At 42.9% G+C, this 21,935-nt stretch overlaps 1 protein-coding gene across 1 annotated transcript in view; it reads left to right on the forward strand.

The window, feature by feature from the left end:
* CIB3 (calcium and integrin binding family member 3) overlaps window positions 1–21,935 on the forward strand; it is a 38,286-nt gene that overhangs the window by 13,885 nt on the left and 2,466 nt on the right. The window contains exons 3-4 of the mRNA XM_069215892.1: window positions 7,334–7,445; window positions 20,487–20,634. Coding sequence (XP_069071993.1) covers window positions 7,334–7,445; window positions 20,487–20,634 — 260 coding nt within the window. The remainder of the gene's footprint in view (window positions 1–7,333; window positions 7,446–20,486; window positions 20,635–21,935) is intronic.

Consider the following 21,935-nt stretch of genomic DNA (forward strand, 5'->3'; position numbering starts at 1 on the left):
AGCGCCTTGAGACCCTTACGGGTGAGTAGCGCGCTTTATAAATGCAATTGATTGATTGATTGATTGTTTGTGCATTCTTACAATAAAAACACACAAAGTCCTGGATTACGCCGATGACGCAACACTTGTGGGCAACCGCTGTCTTTCAGTTGGCCACACATCAAACTTTTTAAATTTCGGAAAACAAATTCCTAAAGCTGGAGTCAATTACTGAAAAAAATCTGGAAATTTTCTCCTAGGGTGTGGGGCTCATTTTTTTCTTTTTTGGCTGTTTGAGACCGACAGGTTTTTCCTGGCAGTGATGGACAGAAAACAAAATACATCAGACTGCCCGCTTTAAGAGGGAGAGTGGGGGGGTCTGACCTCCTTACTTCAGCGGCCCCATCTCTGTCAGGCCATCGGTGTAAACTTTCTCAGGGCGGACCCACCAGGAGCACCACCAATGGAAGCATAACATGCCACCCAACTCATAATAGAGCAGGCAGACCAAGAGTTTAATGGACAGTGTTCACCGCCACCTTTTTGCTGGAGGGCTCTATCCCCCAAATTCTAAATCAGGCCCTAAATGTTGGATGATGATGAGGACTAAGGAAAGTAAACACATTAACAGTGAAACCTGGGAGGGGGTGGCACCAATATTTGGGGGATTTCAGAAAGTTTGACAATACACTGCGTATACTTTATCAAGCTTGTAGCACACAACCAAATGTTACTGCGTTAGTGCACCAATTACAAGAGATGCGGAAAGAGGGTGGCATGTAGGAAATAAAATATTTGATGAGAAGCATACGTATCAAGAGGACAATTTTTATAATTGCTATTTGCTGCCTGTTTTGCCCTGTACTATTATTGCTGCATTTTCTTTTCCCAATGCTTGTTTAATCTAAGAGCATGTTACAGACTGGCGAAAATGATATACTCAGGGCCTGACTTACAAAACATGAAGAAATTTACTCCTGTACGCTTACTGCTATGCTTGGAGTAATTTCAGATTGGAAATTTACAAAGAATTCCAGGTCTATTCCTGGGAATCTGAGACTGTCTTTTAAACAACAAAGAATGGATTTTAATATCTGTGATCGAAATATTTTAATATCTTTAGTAGAAAAGATAACTTAGTTGTGAAAGGTGGTTAACGTTTACACATTTTTGTCCTCTGAACAGACTGTCTCAAGTGAATGTGTGATTAGCAAAGAAGCATTTTTGTGTTTGTCATCAAAACAAAACATTGCTGGGCTATTTGACCCAATGTTTATATTTTAAAAAAGTATTGTGGACTTTCAGAATTTAATACATATGGCAAGATATTTATGAGTACCCAGTTTTCCCTCAATGCTTTAATAATGTAAAAGATACCTAATATCCAAATTTCTTAATACATTTTGTGTCACCCCACTTTGTTCAAATAAAATAGGATCATGGCAGATGATACATCTTCTGTGTACAATCCAAATTGTGTCCAACTCTCCGTGCACTGTTGTACCTCCAACCTATGATAATTCCCTTAGCACACCTTAAGAAAGCAGGAAACAAGTAACAAACAAGCACTGGCAAAGCCAATAAGTCTAGCCTTGACTGCCAGCCTTTTGATTTTGTCAGTGCGTGATTTGTTTTGTTGAGGTTTTTGCAAAGCTATACTGTTGGGGAAGCTGCCCCCCCCCCCCCCCTCGTCTATCTAAAAAAACATTGGCTACAAGAACATATAAGTTTTTGGTCCCAAACAGCACTTTACCATTGTACTCCCTGGCACCATATAGAACTACTTTGAGTGTGGATGTGGAAATCCAGCCAGTCTTCAAAAAGCAAACAATACAAACCATTTTGCAAAGTTTGCATTACGCCAGCTTCCCAAATTTTTAGAGTAAGAGTGAATTTAAGAAATCGCATGCCATAGAAAACATCGGTTGGTTCAAAGATCCAATGATTTTTTATGCAAGAAGCCACCACAATATATTTCTTTATATTTGAGAACAAATTGTTGGTGTGGCGTCCTAGATCTCCATGCACTTGAAGGACTGTATCTGATGACAGCTCCTTTGGAATAAATCTGACTCTATCCCCAAAATGCATTGTGGGCCAGGCCAAGCCCTTTAAAATCTATCAATTTAGCCAAAGGAGTTGGCAAGTGTAAAGGAAAGGATTGCAATTTGCTCATTTTGAATTTAGATCACACCGACAAGCAGTGAAGTTGAATACTGCTGTCTACAATGTAATTCCCTTGTCGAAAACATCTACACCCTGGTTCGCTACAGAGAATATTCTAAGAAGAGACTGAAGGGAAAGGCTTCATTAAATGTGCAGCTGGCTGCGAATGAAACCCAAGCCTTAGTCTGGTTTTCATGTGTTGAACTGAGTCCAGACCCATAATTGTTCGATGAATGGGCCATGGATTATTTATGGACGAGCCTTTTGAGAATTACCTGCCATTGTTCCGACCACTTTCAAAGATGTTGATAACTAGGTTGGATCCTGTATATTGGCCGTTGAATGACATTTGCAGTGCAATATTTTTAACAAATACACCAGTTGTATGTTATTTTCCTTCCTTAGTAGCAACCTCATTTCCTTAGGGAGTGTGTTGACGATCACATATTTCCGAATGCTTTAAACTCCAACAGAAAACTAGAGGTGTACAGAATTATAATTCCACCAATGGAGTTGCAAACTTTGGAGCTGTACAAAGCTTGTCACCAAGGCAAAAATTGACATTTCTCTTCTAAAAAAAGATATGTGCAAGCATTTGCTGATTTCCTTCCTTGAGAATCTACTTTTAGAAGATTTTTTTAATGTTGAAGTGGTGGGTCCTGACAGGTATTTTGTCCTTACAATAGAACCTTTGATATACCAACAGCAGTTATGATGGTCTTTACTTGGGCCTGAAACAAAAGATAATTACACCAAATCGATTAATTCAAGGATTTTATTTTCAGTTTAAATTTCAGACATGCTCATCCGCCACTTGCTTCCTCCTATCATAGTTGTAGGAGAGCTGCTCATTTGAATGTATGCAAATAACCTTCTGTTTCTAGCTCCTACACCCTCCTGTCTACTTAGGAGCCTGGACTGAAAGAAGCAACACTCTACATACAATCTGGCACAAATTAAAAAAACAACAGTGTTTTCCCAAAACCATACGCAATCTCCTTATTCGTGGTGCATTAACAAAGTCTGTATCAAAAGAATTCTGAGCTTTGTTACGTGGAGAGGAGGTTGGTTGCTCCTTGAAAGAAAACCTAAGAGGCTAAAATTAATCTGAATACCTGGATCTACTGGATTTAATGTAGATCAGTGGTTCCCAACCTTTTGACTTCTGTGGACCCCCATTTTATCAATACTGGAGCCCGGGGACCGCCACTGAATCATTATTGGAATCCGGGGACCCCCACTGAGTCATTACTGATAGTTGGAACCTAATAATATAAACTTTTCTAAGCAGTCGCGGACCCCCTGGGGAGGCTTTGCGGACCCCCAGGGGTTGGGAACCACTGATGTAGATGTACACACAGCCACAAGAAGTGGACTTCGGAAAAGGATCCTAGCAATCCATAGAATCCTTTGATTTAATATCATTGGACAAAGACTTGGTGGGAGTGATGACAAAAGTTTAAATGTATATGTTCAGAAATTGTTTGCGTACAGCAAGCTCCGATTACATGCAAATTATTTAAAAGGAAGGCTAAAAAAATAAATCTTATCTGAGCATGTTGGAGAAAGATGTTTTGTGTGCCTTACAAAATCCTGAAGAGAATATATAATGGCCCATATGTATACTTTTTTAGTGGCGTATTTGCGTCAGTTTTTGACGCAAAAGCGGCGCAAACTTACATAATACAATTATATTTTGTAAGTTTGCACCACTTTTGCGTCGAAAAAGGACGCAAATGCAGCGCTAAAAAAGTATAAATATGGGCCAAAGTGTCATGTGGACCTGAAATTATTCAGCATTCAAAGTTGGTTGTAGAATTGTACAGTTTTAAGAGGGATCTTAATTATTGCTCCCAGACTCCACTCTTATCTCTGTTTTTTAGAGTGATCACTAGTTTTACAGTTCAGATGTAAAATGAACAGTATTGCCCCTGAAACAAGCTGCTTCTTTAGGAATGTCAGTCTGGTGTGTTATCGTTGAAGGTAAATTTGGTAAGATAGCAAACGATGCTTGTAGAGAGTAGGATTTGCAACTTTTAAGTACAGAGCACATCTAAGACTTAGCACTTGTAGTTCTAGTTTGTACAGCATTGACAATGGCATGCACATGTTGTTTGCATCAAATGTTTTAACGCCTAAATGGAGTTCAGTGAAAGACTCAATTATTATGCCCATCTGAAAATCATAATCAAAATGTCTTACTTGCCTGTATTTTTATCTTGTTGTCTGTGTAGGAGTGACAAATGAACTGTAATGTTTGCTTTTTAGAAAATCTTGTATCTAAAGTTTACATAAATAAACCTCGATTCTGCAGCATTATTCACTTGTTTTATTAACTCCTCTAACATTGTGAAATAAGCGAAGTTTCAACATAACTCCACAGTTATTAAAAGCCAGCTTTGAAAATATTGCATGCATGAAGGGTAATAATAATGTTGTCTCAAGGTACTGGAGGCAGTTGCCTACGGTGCTACAAGAACATGGCAGTAAGAGGGTGTCAGTGTGCAACACACGGTTATGTTGATTTGTGGATAAGGGGAGCAAACAAACAACTAAATATTGCCTTGGACTTCAAAAATCTTTGCATTGGAACTCTCACCATAGTGCATGTTTCAACCTTTCTGAGGTTGGATAAAGTTGATAAACAACTTCAATAAGTGCTGCAACACTGGATACGCTTTACTATGAAATACATCTATAAGTGCAGTAGATAAACAAATAGGAAAGCCTGCTGGAGAAATATCCTTTTCCATAATCTTATCTTAATTGACTTTTTCTGTTGTTAGCTTGTGTCATAATTGGTAGGAAAGGGCAGATTGCTAATGGCATGCAGCCTTAAACGTACAGCTGGGTTTGGTTCATATCAAGTTCACTTCGATCCCGGGAGGGCATCCTGAGGTCAGTCTGACGCGGGAACACAGCTTGCGAGACGGGTTTGGCGGCCATTGTTTCTGAGCAGGGATTATATGAAACCTAAGAAGTCACTGCCAAGATAACTTTTTAATTTTCTCCCTTGTGAATTATAGATGGATAATATGTCATTTTGTGTTATTCACAATACCTCTTTTATCTGAGCAGCTGTGCTTACCAGGAAAGACACTGAATGAAAGCAAATTTCACTTTCTGACTGTTTTACTTGCAATCTGAATCAATTTTTGTCAGTTTCGTTTACTCTATAATTTCGTTTAAAATGATCCGGCTGCATTAACAATTATTTTTCACCAGTTGCATGGTGTTAGGTGTCTATGGTTCGATTTGGTTGGTTTACGGTTGGTTTGCATGTGTTTGTAAGGCAAAGGCAGCTACTAAGGGCTAGACAGTAAATATTAGGAGATCATCTTGCCAGTACTGGAGTTCATTTCTTGCACATCACTGCAGATGTAGGAGGCGAGTGTTTAAATGACCAAAGATTTTAGAATAATAGTAATAATAATGCAAGTATTGTTTGTAACACCTTTAATAAAAATAACAAAAGAGCAATATTATTAATAGCAATAACAATAATACTGCTTATGGTACAATGAAAATAAAAATGAAAATAATAATGAACATAACAATAATAAACATCATCATAATATAAAGTGAGAAACTCTATTCTCCCTCTAAAGGATGGTACACTATTTTCTTATTACAAGCATGCTAGTACATCAGAATGCTAATGCATTACGAATATGAGGCCATATGTATCAAAGAGGTTTTCCCATTTTGTGTCTATGGGAAAATGTGTTCATACATATTGCGCATGATGTGCCTAACTGCTAGTAATAATTTATTACAAACGAGTAGTGACATCACACCACGACCAGCACGTACAGCATCTACAGTCTCGGGCAAGATGCCGTATACTTGAATCCAACTGTCTTACACCATCTCTAACTTTGGAAGGCCGCACGTGCCAATGTCAATGTGAGAAAAGAGTTGGGTACCCTGCTCACCCCACTCACCCTATTTACGGACAGGTGTTGACACTAGTGCTGTAAACTGGGTAAAGGTAACATCTTTCCATACACTGAAACTTGAGCGGCCTTCAACCCCAAAATCCCCCCTTTCAGCCCAGTTTTTGTGGATATACTGCACTACTGATAGCTACGCCCCGGCCCTTGGGGTACACGTCAGAAACCTGGTAATATACAATACAGTACTATTGTAGGGGGTCTCGAATTTCATACACAGCACTTTCAATCATTGCTCAATTGCCTTGATTCTTCTGCTGTCTCCAGTGCATGTGCTGGAGAAAGTCAGAAATGCTGTGATCAATATATGTCCATGAGTGGGGATGGCTTGGAAGTTCTGAATTGGAATTTGTAAGCCTAAATCAAAAAAGAATGTCTCGTCTATGGCCTTGCTGGACTGGGTGTCCCGAGGCACATGTTTTTACCTCCCTGGGTCGTGATGCCTCATCTATAACTTGGGGTGCTTGGAAGTCGTTAGGTTTATTAGACACCAGATCCTAATTTATTGGTAGCGTCCGAAAGGATCTGCCATCGATATGTTCATTTCAGTATGGGACAATTGAGGAACGTACTATCCGGGGACATTAATGCCTTTTACAGCCTACTGTGGTTGATGTTTATACTTCCTGTGGTAGATGGTTCAGTTACATGGTGCTGGACTGTTTACAGGGTGCTGGATAAAGGATCTATGACTACTAATTAGCAGGGAACCCCACATAGGGCATTGAAGTTAACCTTCTCAGTTTTCTGTGCAGATGCACCTAGTAGTAAATCTCAACAGGAACCTTGAGGAGTTTTATCAATGACGTTTAAAGGACATTGTCAGCTGTCATGCACTGAAAGACATGTTCGGGTTGTGCCTTAGAGCATTTAGGGCTGTCTAAGAGGAGTTTGAAGTGTCACCCAAAATGTCTCACATAGGATGAGACAAAGTCACACACAAACACATCTCAAACAGGGAAATGTCATACATAAGCTAATAGAAAATTTGGCATCCCTGGATGTACATCACATCAGAGTTTCATTGCCCTTTTAAAGGCCCTTAGCCCATATGGTCAGAGAGCCCCTCAGTGACTTGCAATATCCTTGTAATGTACAGTTCGTGATACATTATCCCATGTATAATTTGAAATTGATACCATGTCTGAACTTGTTGTTGTTGAACTTGTTTTGTGAAACTCACACGAAGAAAGCAAACCCGGTGAAGGTGTGCATCTTTCTCTTACGATGTCCAGGTTGTTTCACCGGTATCGAGACCTCGCTCCGCAGCTCGTGCCAGACGACTACACCAACAAGCCAGACGTGAAGGTCCCATATGAGCTGATTGGCAGCATGCCCGAGTTTAAGGTATGAGCCAGGCCTGCAGCCAGTCCTATACTACTGCTTCCTATATAGCGCCTTGTGCCATGAGGTCTCCATTGGGGCGGCCTGCATTCTGCTCCTATTGGTGTTGTTAATTTTGGACACTAAACCATCAACTGAACTGTCCCTAGCGTCTGTAGCCACTGGTTTAACCCTCTCCCTTCCCGGACTGGGTAAGCACTCAGAATTATCCGCATATAATAAACAAACAAGCTTTGGAAAGGCCAATCGGTCTGGCTTTGGAAAGGCCAATCGGTCTGGCTTTGGCTGTCAGCATTTTAGCTTTACCAATGCTTGTTTTATTTTGCCACTGTTTTTTAGAAAACATTGCTGTTGGAGCTGCTGGGCTCTCACCAAGATGAAAAAAGAAACATTGGAAAAAACACAATTTTGTGTCTCAGGAAGCACACATTGCTTGCGTGGCCCTTGGTACTGGGGGGAACTACTTTGTGTGCGGTTGTGGTCCTTGTGATGGGGCGGAATGCTCATTCTGAAAGAGATCTCGGGCTGCACTCAACAGCAAGGGAGCATTTCCGGATATGGAACCTTTATCTACTACAAGCACGGCTTCATTAACAATCAAAAGTGCGGGAGCCTAAGGTTTTATTTAGGATCCAGGTCCTGGCACTGCTGAATGCCAAGGTTACAGAATACCCTGGGTATTTCATGCCATACCTCTTTCTTCCAACACCCCACACTTCCTCTCTCTTAATTTCATGAATACCGAGCCTGTCTGGTCTTGATACCATCTCATGACTCTTTCTTCCACCCCCTACACTTCCTGTCTCTTTATCTCATGAATACTGAGGCTGCCTAGTCTTGATTCCATCTCATGCCTGTTCTTACACCAGGATACACTTCTCGTCTCTTTATCTCATTAATACCAAGGGTGACTGGTCTTGGTTCCACCTCAAGCCTCTTTCTTCCAGCACTGACACTTCCTGTCTCTTTTATCTCATGAATACCGAGGCTGCCTGGCCTTGATTCCATCTCATGCCTCTTTCTTCCAGCACTGACACTTCCTGTCTCTTTTATCTCATGAATACTGAGGCTGGCTGGCCTTGCTTCCATCTCATGCCCCGTTCTTACACCAGGATACACTTCTTGTCTCTTTATCTCATTAATACCAAGGGTGATTGGTCTTGGTTCCACCTCAAGCCTCTTTCTTCCTGACCCCCTGCTGCCTGCCTCTTTATGTCACTCTTGCAGGTTCTTTTTCCATCCTCTCTTTTTCTCTTTGTCACTGTTTTCATTTATTTCGCCTTCACGCTTCCTTTCTCTCTCTTGTATTGGGTCTATGTCTGATGAGGAAAAATAAGTCCTGGGCCAAAAATGAATGTTGGTGCCGACCACCTGCAAACACTGGCACAAATTATGCACAGGGGGTCAGATATACTAACATCACTGTGATTGCATTCGAAAGCACAAAACTTTTGTGTGTTTTTTTTTTTAAGTAGGCCGAATATGTTAAAGGAAACAAGCCTGCTTTAAAAAAGAAGTTTTGAGTTTTGGAAAACTTCATTAAGAGCAGGCAGTGGTTCCATGGATTTTCGAGTACTCCCGCAGAAGTTGCCACCCTGATTCCCAAAAGGTAGGAGTCCAAATTGGACCCCCCTTCCCTTTTGCAAATCAGTTATCACCACCTTTTCGGAGTCCATAACTGAACAATGGTTTGGAACCTGGAAATGTGGTAAAAATATCATTGACACATTTCACACTGACTCACAATCTGGCAGGATATCTGTTAGAGGTCCCTTCCAAACTGCAATTCCGTATGAGTTGGAAACTCCATTGTGTGATTTGGAAAAACTTTTAAATTGCAATATGGGGTAATTACATATGAAAAAGGGATTTTGCAGTCGTAAACCCAGGGATTTTGCATATCATAGGGGTTGCGACCACAAAAAAACCTTGAATATCTGGCACCAAGTTACTTTTATGGTGTAACATAACTAAGAAAATACCGGTGGAGACAAAAGAAAGAGAAAAGGCCTCAAATCCAGCCCTTATAGGCAAGTCAGAGATTTGAGCATCAAATGCTCTCGCTTCCAATGTGTGAGTGTTACAAGCTGGGGTCGACCAATCCCTGATTTATTACTCTGCAAATTGTGAGTGCAAATAAGTCCAGGGACACATAAACATATGTACATCACTGAGGTTTTCTTTGCACAACCAAAACATTTTTGATATGTTCTGTGTGCAATATTTACACTAAGGGCCAGATTGTGGATAGGCCCTGCCAGACACAATTGCACTTGAAAATAGTCCAACACCAAAGTGTTTAGAGTTTATCAGATGCAACAATTATCGACTATTTTGAAATCTTGGGGAATAACATGCAGATTTTAGTGTTTCTGGTACCAAAATCTGCAGAGAGTACATGGCGTTATGGCCAGAGATGTTGATTTTTGAACTGAAGAACAAGGTTCAAGTCTTGGCATCGGCTTAACATCCTGTGATTCTGGGCAAATCACTTAAACTCCTCATGCCTAAAAAAATATTGTGACCTTGTGTAATGTAACTGCTGTTCATGTAAAGTGCTCTAGTACCATTGGGTCGAGTTTGCGCTATATGAAAATAAAATATTAAAAAAATCTGAGGCCCATATTTATACTTTTTTTGCACCGCATTTGTGTCATTTTTTTACGCAAAAGCGGCGCAAACTTACAAAATACGATCGTATTTTGTAAGTTTGTGCTGCTTTTGCATCAAAAAGCGACGCAAATGTGGAGCTAAAAAAGTATAACTATGGGCCAGAATGTCCTGGTAAATTCTGATCCTTTCTCCCTTGTTCAATTCCGGCAGGGTTTACCTGCCGAAATGTAAGAAAGGGCACAATCGTTATTGCACCTAGTACGTAGTGGTGAGAGAAACTTGAAATTGTGCTCCATGCTCAAAGAGATGGGTCTCTGCCCTCCTGCTGCTTGACCAGCTCAAGCAGGGCAAGGCTGAAAAAAAGATTTCCTGTGGGAGAGGGAGGCAACACCATTTCCCTTTGGAAATTGGTGTGACATGGTTTGGGAGGGGTAGCCTCCCCAAGCCACCGTATGCTTTGAAGGGCACATTTTGAGCCCTCCTTGCATAAACCAGTTTGCACCAGTCCAGGGACGCCCGGTCCCTGCTTTGATGCAAAACTGGACAAAGGAAAGGGGAGTGACCAGGGGTGGTGCCCAGAGCTCCTCCAGGTGCCCACTCAATTCTGCCATCTTGAATCCAAGATGTGCAGAGGCCCCTGGAAGCATCTGAGTGGCCAGGTCGGGAAGGTGATGTCGCAGCCCCTCCTGATAGGTGGTCACCTTGTAGGTGACCAAACACCCATTTAGGGCTATTTAGGGTCTCCCTCTTAGGTGGGTCCTCAGATTTGACATGCAAGATTCCACCAGAACTCCTCTGCGTCGTTTACTTCATCTTCTGGCCACGGGAACTGTGTCTGGACTCTCCAGGAACCAACAATATGCAACTTCAGCAACGACTCCGCTTTGCAGCATTGTTTCTCCATCTCTTCCAGCAACTGCAAGTTGTCACTGGTTGTGCATCCTCTGGGGTCAGCAAGACTTCAGTCTGCACGAAGAAGCAAGAAGGAATCTTCTTTAGAGTGAAGGAGTCACTCCCTTGCATCTGCAGGCACCAACTGCACTGACATCCAGCTGCGTGGATCTGCTCTCCACTGGAACTGCGTGGATCCTGCATCACAGGTGGTGGTTTGGAGTGGTCCGCTTGGTCCTCTCTGCCAGCTGTCAAACTTGGGTGATGATAATCCCTTGCCTCTCCTTGGGGACAGTACCCCTGTGCACTGCGACTCTTACAGCTACCAAGGCTTGTTTGCTCCTGCTAGAAGGGATCTTCAGGCTCCGTGTAGCACCAACCCCCAGCACCTCACCCTGCCAAGCACAGTCTCCTCTCTGCTGCTCCAGCGACGTGGGACATCTTTATCGGTGTGCTGAGTGGGCCTTACTGTGACTTGCTGTGCCTGCTGCCAGTAGGCTCCCTGTTGGGGCTGCATCATCTTCTGTTGGCTCTCTCGACTTCTGGGGGTCACCTTGGATTCCCCTCCAAGGGTTGAGTCCCCTGGACCTTGCTGATCCTCTTCAGCCTTGCAACACCTCTTTTCCTTCTCCTGCATTTGCCAAGGTTTGTTGGTGGTCTTTCTGCACCACTGACCAACTGCAACCTGGCAGCTGATGAGTGACACCATCTGCACTCCTCCACCTCCTGTGCTGCACCGCTGGTCTTCGTTGTCCCTCGTCAACCTGGTCCTGCATCCACAGAAGGGTGGGTAGTGGCTCCTGCCACAATTGGACACTCCATCACGAACTGGACTTGGGCCCCTTCTCTTGCAGGTCCTGTTCGGCCGGAATCCACCTTTGGGTTCTTCCAGTCTGGTTTGGGTCTTGCATAATCCTTTTCCTAAGTCCTCCTGTTGGTTTTTAGGAAAACCAGGTACTTACCTCTGCTCTCCTGGTCATTGAGGGTCACTCTGGTGGTACTCACCTCTTGGGGTTCCTAGTTCTTCCAGCTTCCCTATAATAACTCCACATCTTTGGGTGGGGGATTCTATCTCAATTTCCATTTACTTACTATATGGTTTGGCCCTCGCTGCTTTCCTATACTTTTGCAAGTGCTTGCTGTTTTTATGTTCTTTGCTGATTGCAATCTGCCACCACACCCTGAAAACCCGCCTCCACGAAATCGGAATCCAAGGAAAAGCCCTCGACTGGATCACCTCATTCCTCTCCGGCAGAACCCAAAGAGTCCGCCTCCCCCCCTTCCGCTCCGAAGCCACTGACATCATCTGTGGCATCCCCCAAGGATCATCCCTCAGCCCGACGCTGTTCAACATCTACATGGCCCACCTCGCACAAGTAGCCCAACAACACAACCTCAACATTCTCACCTACGCCGACGACACCCAGCTCATCCTCTCTCTCACCAAAGACCCGCGCACTGCCAAAACCAACCTCCACGAGGGAATGGAATCCATTGCCGAATGGATGAAAAACAGCCTTCTGAAACTCAATTCGGACAAAACGGAGGCCTCATCCTAGGACCCAACCCCTCCGCCTGGGACGACTCCTGGTGGCCTACCGCACCAGGAACCCCACCAACACCAACCAACCACGCACGCAACCTGGGCTTCGTCCTCGGCTCCTCCCTCACCATGTCTAAACAAGTCAACGCAGTCTCCTCTTCTTGCTACAACACACTCCGAATGCTCCGTAGGATCTTCAAGTGGATCCCGCTAGAAACAAGAAGAATGGTTACACAGGCCCTCGTCAGCAGCAGGCTAGACTACGGCAACACACTCTACACAGACATCCAAGCAAAAGACCCACTACGCCTACAACGCATCCAAAACACCTCCGCTCGGCTGATCCTTGACGTACCCCGCTGCAGCCACATCTCCCACCACCTAAGAAACCTTCACTGGCTCCCCGTGGACAAGAGGATCTCTTTCAAGCTCCTCACCCAAGCTCACAAAGCTCTCCACGACACCGGACCAACCTACCTGAACAACAGACTCAGCTTCTACACCCCCACCCGTCAGCTCCGCTCTGCAAACCTCTCCCTCGCCGTCGTCCCCCGCATCCAACGAAAAACGTCCGGCAGCAGATCCTTCTCATACCTCGCTGCCAAAACCTGGAACACGCTCCCTACAAACCTGCGACAGACCCAAGACCTTCTCACCTTCAGAAGACTCCTCAAAACTGCCTCTTCGATCAGTAAACCCCCACCCCCACAGCGCCTTGAAACCCGCACGGGTACGTAGTGCACTCTACAAATTCAATGATTGATTGATTGATATATAATAGTGTGTTTACTTACCTCCAATTGGGGGACTGCCTAAAGTGCTGTGTTACTGTAATAACGTACATTTATTTTTGTAAGACTGTGTGGTTATTTCAAGTGTGTACTGTGTGACTGTAGTGGTATTGCATGAGCTTTGCATTTCTCCTAGATAAGCCTTGGCTGCTCATCCACAGCTACCTCTAGAGCCTGGCTTCTAGGCACTGCCTACACTTCACAAATAGGGGAGACCTGGACCTGGTATAAGGTGATAACCACACACCGTTCACCACACTTCAGGCCAGCTTCCTACACCCCTCACCCCCCCATTCCAGGGCTTTTGTCCCATCTTGTGCAAGGACAGAGGTGAAGCTCCGTTCACGCTTCTCTCTTAAAGGACACAAAATGTTATTTGTTTCGCGCAGACCACGCCACTTCGTAAATTAAAAAAAAATCCTTCTAGTTCAGAAAATTGCATTTTACAAATGCGTAACACGTCACTTTAAGACTGTCGTGTTTTCATTACACAAAGTATTCTGAAAAAAATATATAGAACGAGCAGCAATGCACATCTCGGAGATCTTGTCAGATTTTTTATTTAATGCGTTTAAAAAATATTCGTTCATTTGCCTGGGAAATAATTATTCTATGATCTGCTGAAAACAACAAAAGGTGCGCGGCACGCCCTAGCAACAAATAGCAAACAAGGCCAGGCGCCGCTCGTGGTCGTGACGTCACCGGGGAGGAGCCGCTCGTGGTCGTGACGTCACAGGGGAAGCGCTGCCCAGGATCGTGACGTCATAGGGGAGCGCCTTTGCTGGCAGCAAAAAGGAACCACCCTGTGACTGCAGGTAGACGAGTTAAAGTACACCAAGCGCCGGACAGGTGCTCTGGTCTGGCAGCATTCCGCTAGTTAGGTCAGGTACCCTCCCGCACAAAGGACGCCGGTCCTAGGAACCTTGCTTTTTTTTAATTTTTTTTTTTACATTTTTTAATAATTCCCTATTGCGCACATTCGATTAACCTGTTCAGTTATTCTCAAAAACAGTTTTGTGTCTGTAAACAATTTTGGGACAGAAATGGCCTGATGCATGAACAGTTTTGCAATTGCAAGGCCCGTGAGTTGCAAAATCACTGTATTTGACAGTGAACATACGTTAAGTCGTAATGTAAAATAGGTGCATAGAGTCTGAAACATCTCTGAGTATACAAATTACAATTCTTTGTGATTTGGAAAGTGGAGGGTGTGAATTGGGCTGGCCCTCATAATAAAATGCATTGTTTTTTTTACGACCCGCATTTGGAACCCTTGCGTGCACAGCGACCCCTCAAAAACGGCACTGAAAGCTCGGTCGAAAGCAAATAAACCTATACCTATTCCGTACAACTGTAACTCGATCAAAACGTCAGTAACAAGTGTAGTAATGACTTACTACCACTTTTTGTGGTACGTAATTCGAGTGGATTACTCAGCAGTGAACATAAGCCTCTACCGACGTTTGATGCCCTCCCGGAGTCACCTCAGCACTTTTGAGACCCATAAATGGAGAACCAACCATTTGTCTACACCCTTAAAATACTTAGAAAGCCACAACAGGTTGTGAAGCGCTAATTACAGTATTGACAATACTTAATGTATCGTTCTTAGAAGGATGAAAGGCTGAGTCAGCGCGGGTAGAATGCAAACCTTCAAGCCTTAGGTAACACACAGTTCTTTGTAGCATGCATCTTGCTCCACGAGAGTATTTCAGGCTGGCTGCCCGTGGCCGGGGCACACCCAAGTCTTATAAAGAAGTACAGTACATAAACTTAAGACACATTTTCCTCTGAAGCTATAATAAAAATACAGATTTTGCCAACAGTGCTTACTTTCGACATTATGCGACCTTTTGTGCACACTAACTGTTTGTACTGCATTCTGGGGCAGGGTGGTTTGGTCGGCATCACCACAAAAAATGAAGTACATAAACATAATTCGGGGTGAACGCCCACCACCAGCTAAAAGGTGGTGCCATTTAAAGGGCTACAGATACCGCAGGGTCACCAGCATAATCCTGGCATCCGCAATGCCAATGTTAAACGCTCTGGGACCAACGCGGCAAACACTTTGGCAAAGCCGATGGAGCTGGCAATGACGGGCTGCATTGTAAGAATGTATTACAAAAATAACAAGCATTGGCAACGCCAACAGGTCTCGCTTATACTAGAGCTATTGGCTTTGGCAGTGTGCTTTTGCCATGTTTACATCAGTGTGGTTGCTGTTTGTCATGGCTAAAAGTTAGTGGCATGCAGTGTCGTGGAGTGAAGTGCTGTAGAGTGGAATGGGGGAGTAGAGTGTTGTAGAGCTGAGGGGAGGAGAGTAGAGTTCAGTGGCAGAGTGTCATGGCGTGGAGTGGTGTGGGGTGGAATAGGGTGGAGTGGCATGGAGTGGATTGAGGTAGTGGGGTGCATGGGAGGAGAGTAGGATGGGATTGGATTACAGTGGGGTGGATTGAATTGGGTGAGGTAGATTGGAGTAGGGTGATTAGACTGGGTTGGGATGTGTGGATTAGACTGAAGCAATAGGACTAGGGTGGGGTGGATTGGGGTGGTTTTGAGTGGGATGGATTGGAGTTGACTGAGTGGAGTGGGGAGGATTGGACTGGAGTTGGGTGGTTTTGATTGAGGTATAGTGAGATGATGGAGTGGGTGGGTTGGAGCGGGGTTGACTGGATTGAATTTGTGTGGAGTGGACTGGAGTGGGGTGGATTGGGTTACAGTGGAATGGGTTGGCTGGTGGTGGATTGCACATAGGTGGGGTGGACTGGAGTGAGGCGAATTGCACTAAGGTGTAGTGCATTGGAGTGGGGTGAATTGGACTGCAGTGGGGTGGAATGGACTGGAGTGGGTTGGACTGGATATGAGGGGGGTGGATTGGAGTGGAAGTGGGGTGGGTTAGACTGGCGTGGGTTGGATTAGACTGGGGTGGGGTGGGTTAGACTGGCGTGGCTTGGATTGTGGTGGATTGTAGTGGGGTACATTGGATTGGAGTGATGTAGATTGGATTTGGCTGGATTGGGGTGTATTTCAGTGGGGTGAATAGGGATGGAGTAGGTTGAATTGGGATGGAGTAGGGTGGATTGTATTGTGCGAGGTGGACTGGATTGGAACAGGGCAGTCTAGAGTGGGACGGACTGGGGCAGATTGTTTTGGGTTGGAGTGGGGCAGATTGTTTTGGATTAGAGTGAGACAGATTGTTTTGGATTGGAGTGGGACAGATCAGAGTAGGGCAGGTCAGATTGGGGCAGATCAGAGTGGGGCAGATCGGGGCAGAGTGGGTTGTGGTGGAGTGGGGTGGATTGGGGTGAGGTGGACTGGATTGGAGTGGGGCAGATTGAAATGTAGTGGGCGGAATGGATTGTAGTGGGTCATATTGTAGTGGGGTGATTGTTTTGGATTGGTGTGGGGCAAATTGTTTTTAGGGTTGAGCCTGCGATTGCATGCGCTTGCACATGCGTCTTGCATGAGAGACTCTGTTGTGTTCAGTAAAGGGCTTGGAGCCCCGCCTGTCGCTCACCATTTGTTGGTTTGCGAGGCACTCTTATTTACAGCCTTGTAATTTGTCAAGGCATGCCTGGCATCATTTCCATTCCTCTTTGTGGAGCAGGGATCAAGCACTAATTGATTTCAACTTAATTAGTAAACGTCCGCTGCCCCTGACGTAATCAAGGTACTATTTTGTTCTAACTTCCAGTGCCCTGCTAACAGAAAGCTTGTGTCTGGCAAAAAACATGCCCAGCATGACAAACAAAATTGCAAAGTTTTTATTTTCTAAAGGTAACTTTATTTTTGTTGTTGTTAAATTGTCATTTCTCAGTTTCCACTCGTTTTTTTTTTTGTGCTTGTAGGCCCTGTTGTCAAAAGATGACAATTAACTTGTTCGAAATGTACGAGACCTATTGCATTGCAAATGCTTGTTTGGATTGGTGTGGGGAAGATTGGTTTGGATTGGTGTAGGGAGGATTTTGTTTTGGAATGGAGTGGGGCAGATTATTTTGGATTCGAGTGGGGCAGATTATTTTGGATTGGAATGATGCAGGTTGGACTGCGATTGTTTTGGATTGAAGTCGGCAAGTTGGACTGGGGCAGTTTGTTTTGATTGAGGTGGGGTAGATTGTTGCGGATTGAATTAGGTTTGGATTGAAGTGGGGAAGATTGGTGTGGGGTGGGAGGATTGGAGTGTGGTGGATTGGGATGGAGTGAGGTGGACTAAATTGGAGTGTGGCATATTGGACTAGAGTGAAGCTTATTGGAGTGGGGCAGATTGTTTTAGTTTAGAGTGGAGCAGGTTGATTTGGATTGGGGTGGGGCAGATAGAAGTAGGGCAGATTATTTTGGATTGGAATGGGATAGATTGGAGTGAGGCAGATTGTTCTGGATTGGAGTGGGATAGATTGTTGAGTGTTGGAGTGGGGAAGATTTTTTTTGTTATTGCTGTACTGGAGTGGGGCAGATTTTATTGGATTGGAGTGGAGCAGATTGGAGTGGGGTGGGTTGGGAGCATTTGTGTGTGGTGAAGTGGAGTGGATTAGGATGAGTGTTCTGAATGGGAGTGGGGCAGATTGGATTGGGGTGGGGTGGACTGGGGTGTACTGCACCATTATGTGTTAAAGCATAATTTCGAAAATTATACATAAGAAAATTTACACATAAGAAAAAAACAATGTTGCTTTGCATTATTTAGAACAAAATAATAGCTATCTTTTGAACATGAGAGCAAAGTGAGAAAAGAAGACTTGGCAAAATAAAATAAAAAGTTAACTGTAGAAAATATAACTTTGCAATTTTGTTTGTCCTGATGAGCATGTTTTTGCCAGCCAAGCACCTTCACTTTGCCGGGCACGAGGAGTTAAAAAGAGCAAATTAGTACCTCAATCATGTTTGGAGCATAGGACAGGCACTGATTAAGTTGCATCAATCAGTACTTTGTCCTAGAGTCATGGACAGTAACGGAAATGATGAAATGCCAGCAGTCACCAATTACAAGGCTGTGAAGAAGAGCGCCAGGCAATCGACCAAATTATAAGCATTGGGTGGGCTTCAAGTCCTTTTGTAACTACAACAGCGTCTCACAAACGATACAATGCGCTAACGCATGCTATCGCAGGCTGGAGAGAAGGAAAACGTAGACACCTAAATGTAGCCGCCATATACTTGCACTACAAAAAAAGAAAGAATGTGAAAAAAAGGTCATTTATGTGTGCATTCAAGTTAAATAGTTGGTGTTAAATGCAAAATGAACAAGCACACTTTAAACCAGCTTTGTCACAAAAGAGAAAGGAACTCCTTATTAGGTGGATGTGCACAGGCTTTGTGCAGTCACTCAAAGTGAAGTGAGCTAATGGGTAAAGGGTGCCCTCTGTAGGGTGCTGTGGTGGGTGAAACCAAAATGTGGATGACAATTCAACAGACCAATAGATGAATTGCTGTCACTAAACGTCTCCTCTAGGTATGTAATAATCTGTCAGGACACAATAACTTTTCCAACTACATGATGCATTGCTCTTAGAAACTCCTCTGCCCAAACCCCATGCTTTTGTCCCAGTCACCTTGATGTGACTCCCTCTACTGCTTCACCACTTCCCCCTCACCCCCACTATTAGAAGGCAACAATCATGGAGATAACTACAAGATGGTGGTTTGAATACAGAATACCATCAACAACCCTGCATTCAAGTTAGGTTGTGCTGGCAGATGGCATTTTGGGAGGCAAAAACTCTGCAATCAGATTGAGAGCACATGCGTTTGGATGTCACGCACCAGCCTTCTTGTAAAGGTCAGCATCTCTCCACTCGTTCAAGATGTCTGTCGTAGAAGCTGCGTACAAACATATAGTGGTCTGCAAAGGATATCACAACCCTTGCATTCACAGACATTTTTCAATTCATTCAAAAACATAAAAGAATGACGACTCTTACATTTTTACACATTGAAGAGAATTAGAAAACATAAAATACCTCTGTACTCTTGAGCAGAAGCCATTGGTTTGCCATTTCAAATGAGCAACTGTTGTTTTGAAAAAGAACTTACATTCTGTAGATTTTTTTTTTGTAAAATGACAGATTTTCATATTGTTCAGCGAGTACTGTTAGAATGCAGGACCTCAGAAATCAAAACAAAACTGCATTTAAATAAAAAAAATAGGAATCACAATTTTAACACTTTTCTGAAGTTTAGAGACATCATGCTAATCTTTCATTTTCTAATGCTGGTTGAATAGGAAACCGATCTTGCAGTCCAAGATGGCTGAAAGTTTAGGCATCAGCACTTTTATTTACATAATGACCACATTGCTACATACATCTGAGGCGCTGTGTTACTGGTGGACTTGGAATCAAATCAGATACACCCATGGCACCAAATTTCCAAATCAAGAACATATTGGAGTATTTATTGCTCTTCTGTGTGTACATGTAAATATCTTAAATTTGTGAGTGAAGCTTGGACTGCAGGCACCCTTGCACCATCTGTTGTGTTTGCATGTGGCAACCATGCTCCGGTGTCGTCCGTGCTCTACCTGCTTTGTGCGCGTGAGGGAAGATTTCGCTGCTGCTGATTCCTTCAAAGTGTAAGATGGAAGCTTGCACTGCTGCTGCCCATGCTCTAGGTGTGTTGTTAGTGTTGGCTGGAAGAATGTCTTCTTGAAGGTGATATATGATGCATTGAGGTAATAAAATCTTAGCATGGACCTGTTCTCTATCTGAAGTCAGGAGCACGGTCTTTCAGCAAACATCTCAGATGCTTGTGAATTGAAGTAGATTTTAAATCATATTTTAACACTTAAGAAAATTTGACATTGTATTTAATCCTATCTTTTGGATATTTATTTGCATGAATAGTTGTGCATGAGATATAGGGTATTAATCTAATGGAGTTGAGTAAAGTTTTTAATAAGGTAAAGATCTGATTTACTTTGGAAGAATGGACTATGTTTATGGTATGAACGCTAAGTGCTATATGTGAAATAATGCATTATTTTACACAACAAATATATTTTCTTTTTTCGTGACACATTTAAGCAAATTTAATAATAACAAGCTGTACAAACAGTATATTTTGTCAGCACTGATTGACTGACAGTCAGTTTTTGCTGAAATTAACAGATACATGTGCAAGAAGGTTTATCTCTCAAATCATTTGTTTTCCTGCTTAAGACAATGATTTGTGATGAATGTGTCTTGTTATTTTCAATTTACTTTGCAGGACAACCCCTTCCGCCAGAGGATAGCAGAAGTTTTTTCCGAAGACGGAGATGGCAATATGACATTGGATGACTTTTTAGATATGTTTTCTGTGCTGAGTGAAATGGCACCACGGGACCTAAAAGCTTACTATGCCTTTAAAATTTATGGTGAGTAGTTAGATGACACTCTCTAATTAGCTAGTTATCAAGACATTGCACATAGACATGGTTTAACCAACAATAAGGTTGCAAAGTAGATAAAAACTTTTTACAGAATGATAATCCACATCAATTTATGCTACAGAATCAGTTATCAAATGACAGGGATGGATAGGTTCATATTTCACAATTTTTGGTTCAATGCATAAAGCCATTTGTGCACCTAAATTCAACGTAGATACGCAAGTAGCTTTGTTTATGAGCTTAAATTCACATTTACAAATCACAAAATGCGAATTTAAACTCCAAAATCTACTCACTCATCTCTAAACTTAAAATAGTATAGTAAATTTGCTCAGAAGAAGTGGGAGTGAGCATTTCGATGCACAAACACAATAGACATTTGGTAAGGAGCCAATAACCTGTGAGGTTGTGAGTATGTACAAACGTTTAAAAGACATATTCCCATCACAGCCATAGTTAAAGATTTACTCAATACAAAGATAGGAGAACATTCTTATCTATCATGGGAATGGTGAGGGATTACCCCTTTAAAATTGGTGGTGGTGTATGGGATGGAGTTTATCCATGGTAAAAAATAATTTCCAGTTGGTAGGAAAAATATTAGCATTTGTGTTAGCATTTTAAGCAACATAATTATACACAATGCCCAACTCACACGTGTAACTGTTTACGCATGTGAATGTATTGCTGGATACCTGCGTCAGTCATGGCTTCCTATGAGGTCTTCTGGAAATTTTTGAGAATTCCCAAAAAATCTGTACATTTGCCCCAAACTTAGATGTATACTCTGGGTGTCGATTTTCAACTATTTTAGTAAATTGGATTCCTTATGAGTATGATAAACTCAGTGTAGTCCGGGGGCATTTACATCCGCCATTCTTCAGAGGCTGCAGAGACTTTTCCTACACTGGTCCAAAGGCAAATCGTCTGCCATATTTTGAGTGCTCCACTGGTTCTGGAAACATTGTCACTGAAAGTGATCCAGTCGTCATAGCAGGATGACCCACTCAACTTTTAATTTTTATGAATACAACAATGGGTATCCTACTTATCAGATTTAATGTCAATCATGCTTTTTTCAACTTTTTTGCCTCCATCTCTCTTGTTCCCATCTCCCACTTCCTACAATATTTGTGATCATATCCTACCTCAACTTTAATTGTTTCCATTTGCATTTGGACCTTGCTAGTTTTTTTTAAACATAACACATCTATATCTAAAAAAAGTACATCAAAAAGGTGTAATGTCAGATTATATTGCAGATTAGAACATATGACAATTATTGA

This window comes from Pleurodeles waltl, chromosome 12, assembly GCF_031143425.1.
Source record: "Pleurodeles waltl isolate 20211129_DDA chromosome 12, aPleWal1.hap1.20221129, whole genome shotgun sequence".
NCBI classification, from domain to species: domain Eukaryota; kingdom Metazoa; phylum Chordata; class Amphibia; order Caudata; family Salamandridae; genus Pleurodeles; species Pleurodeles waltl.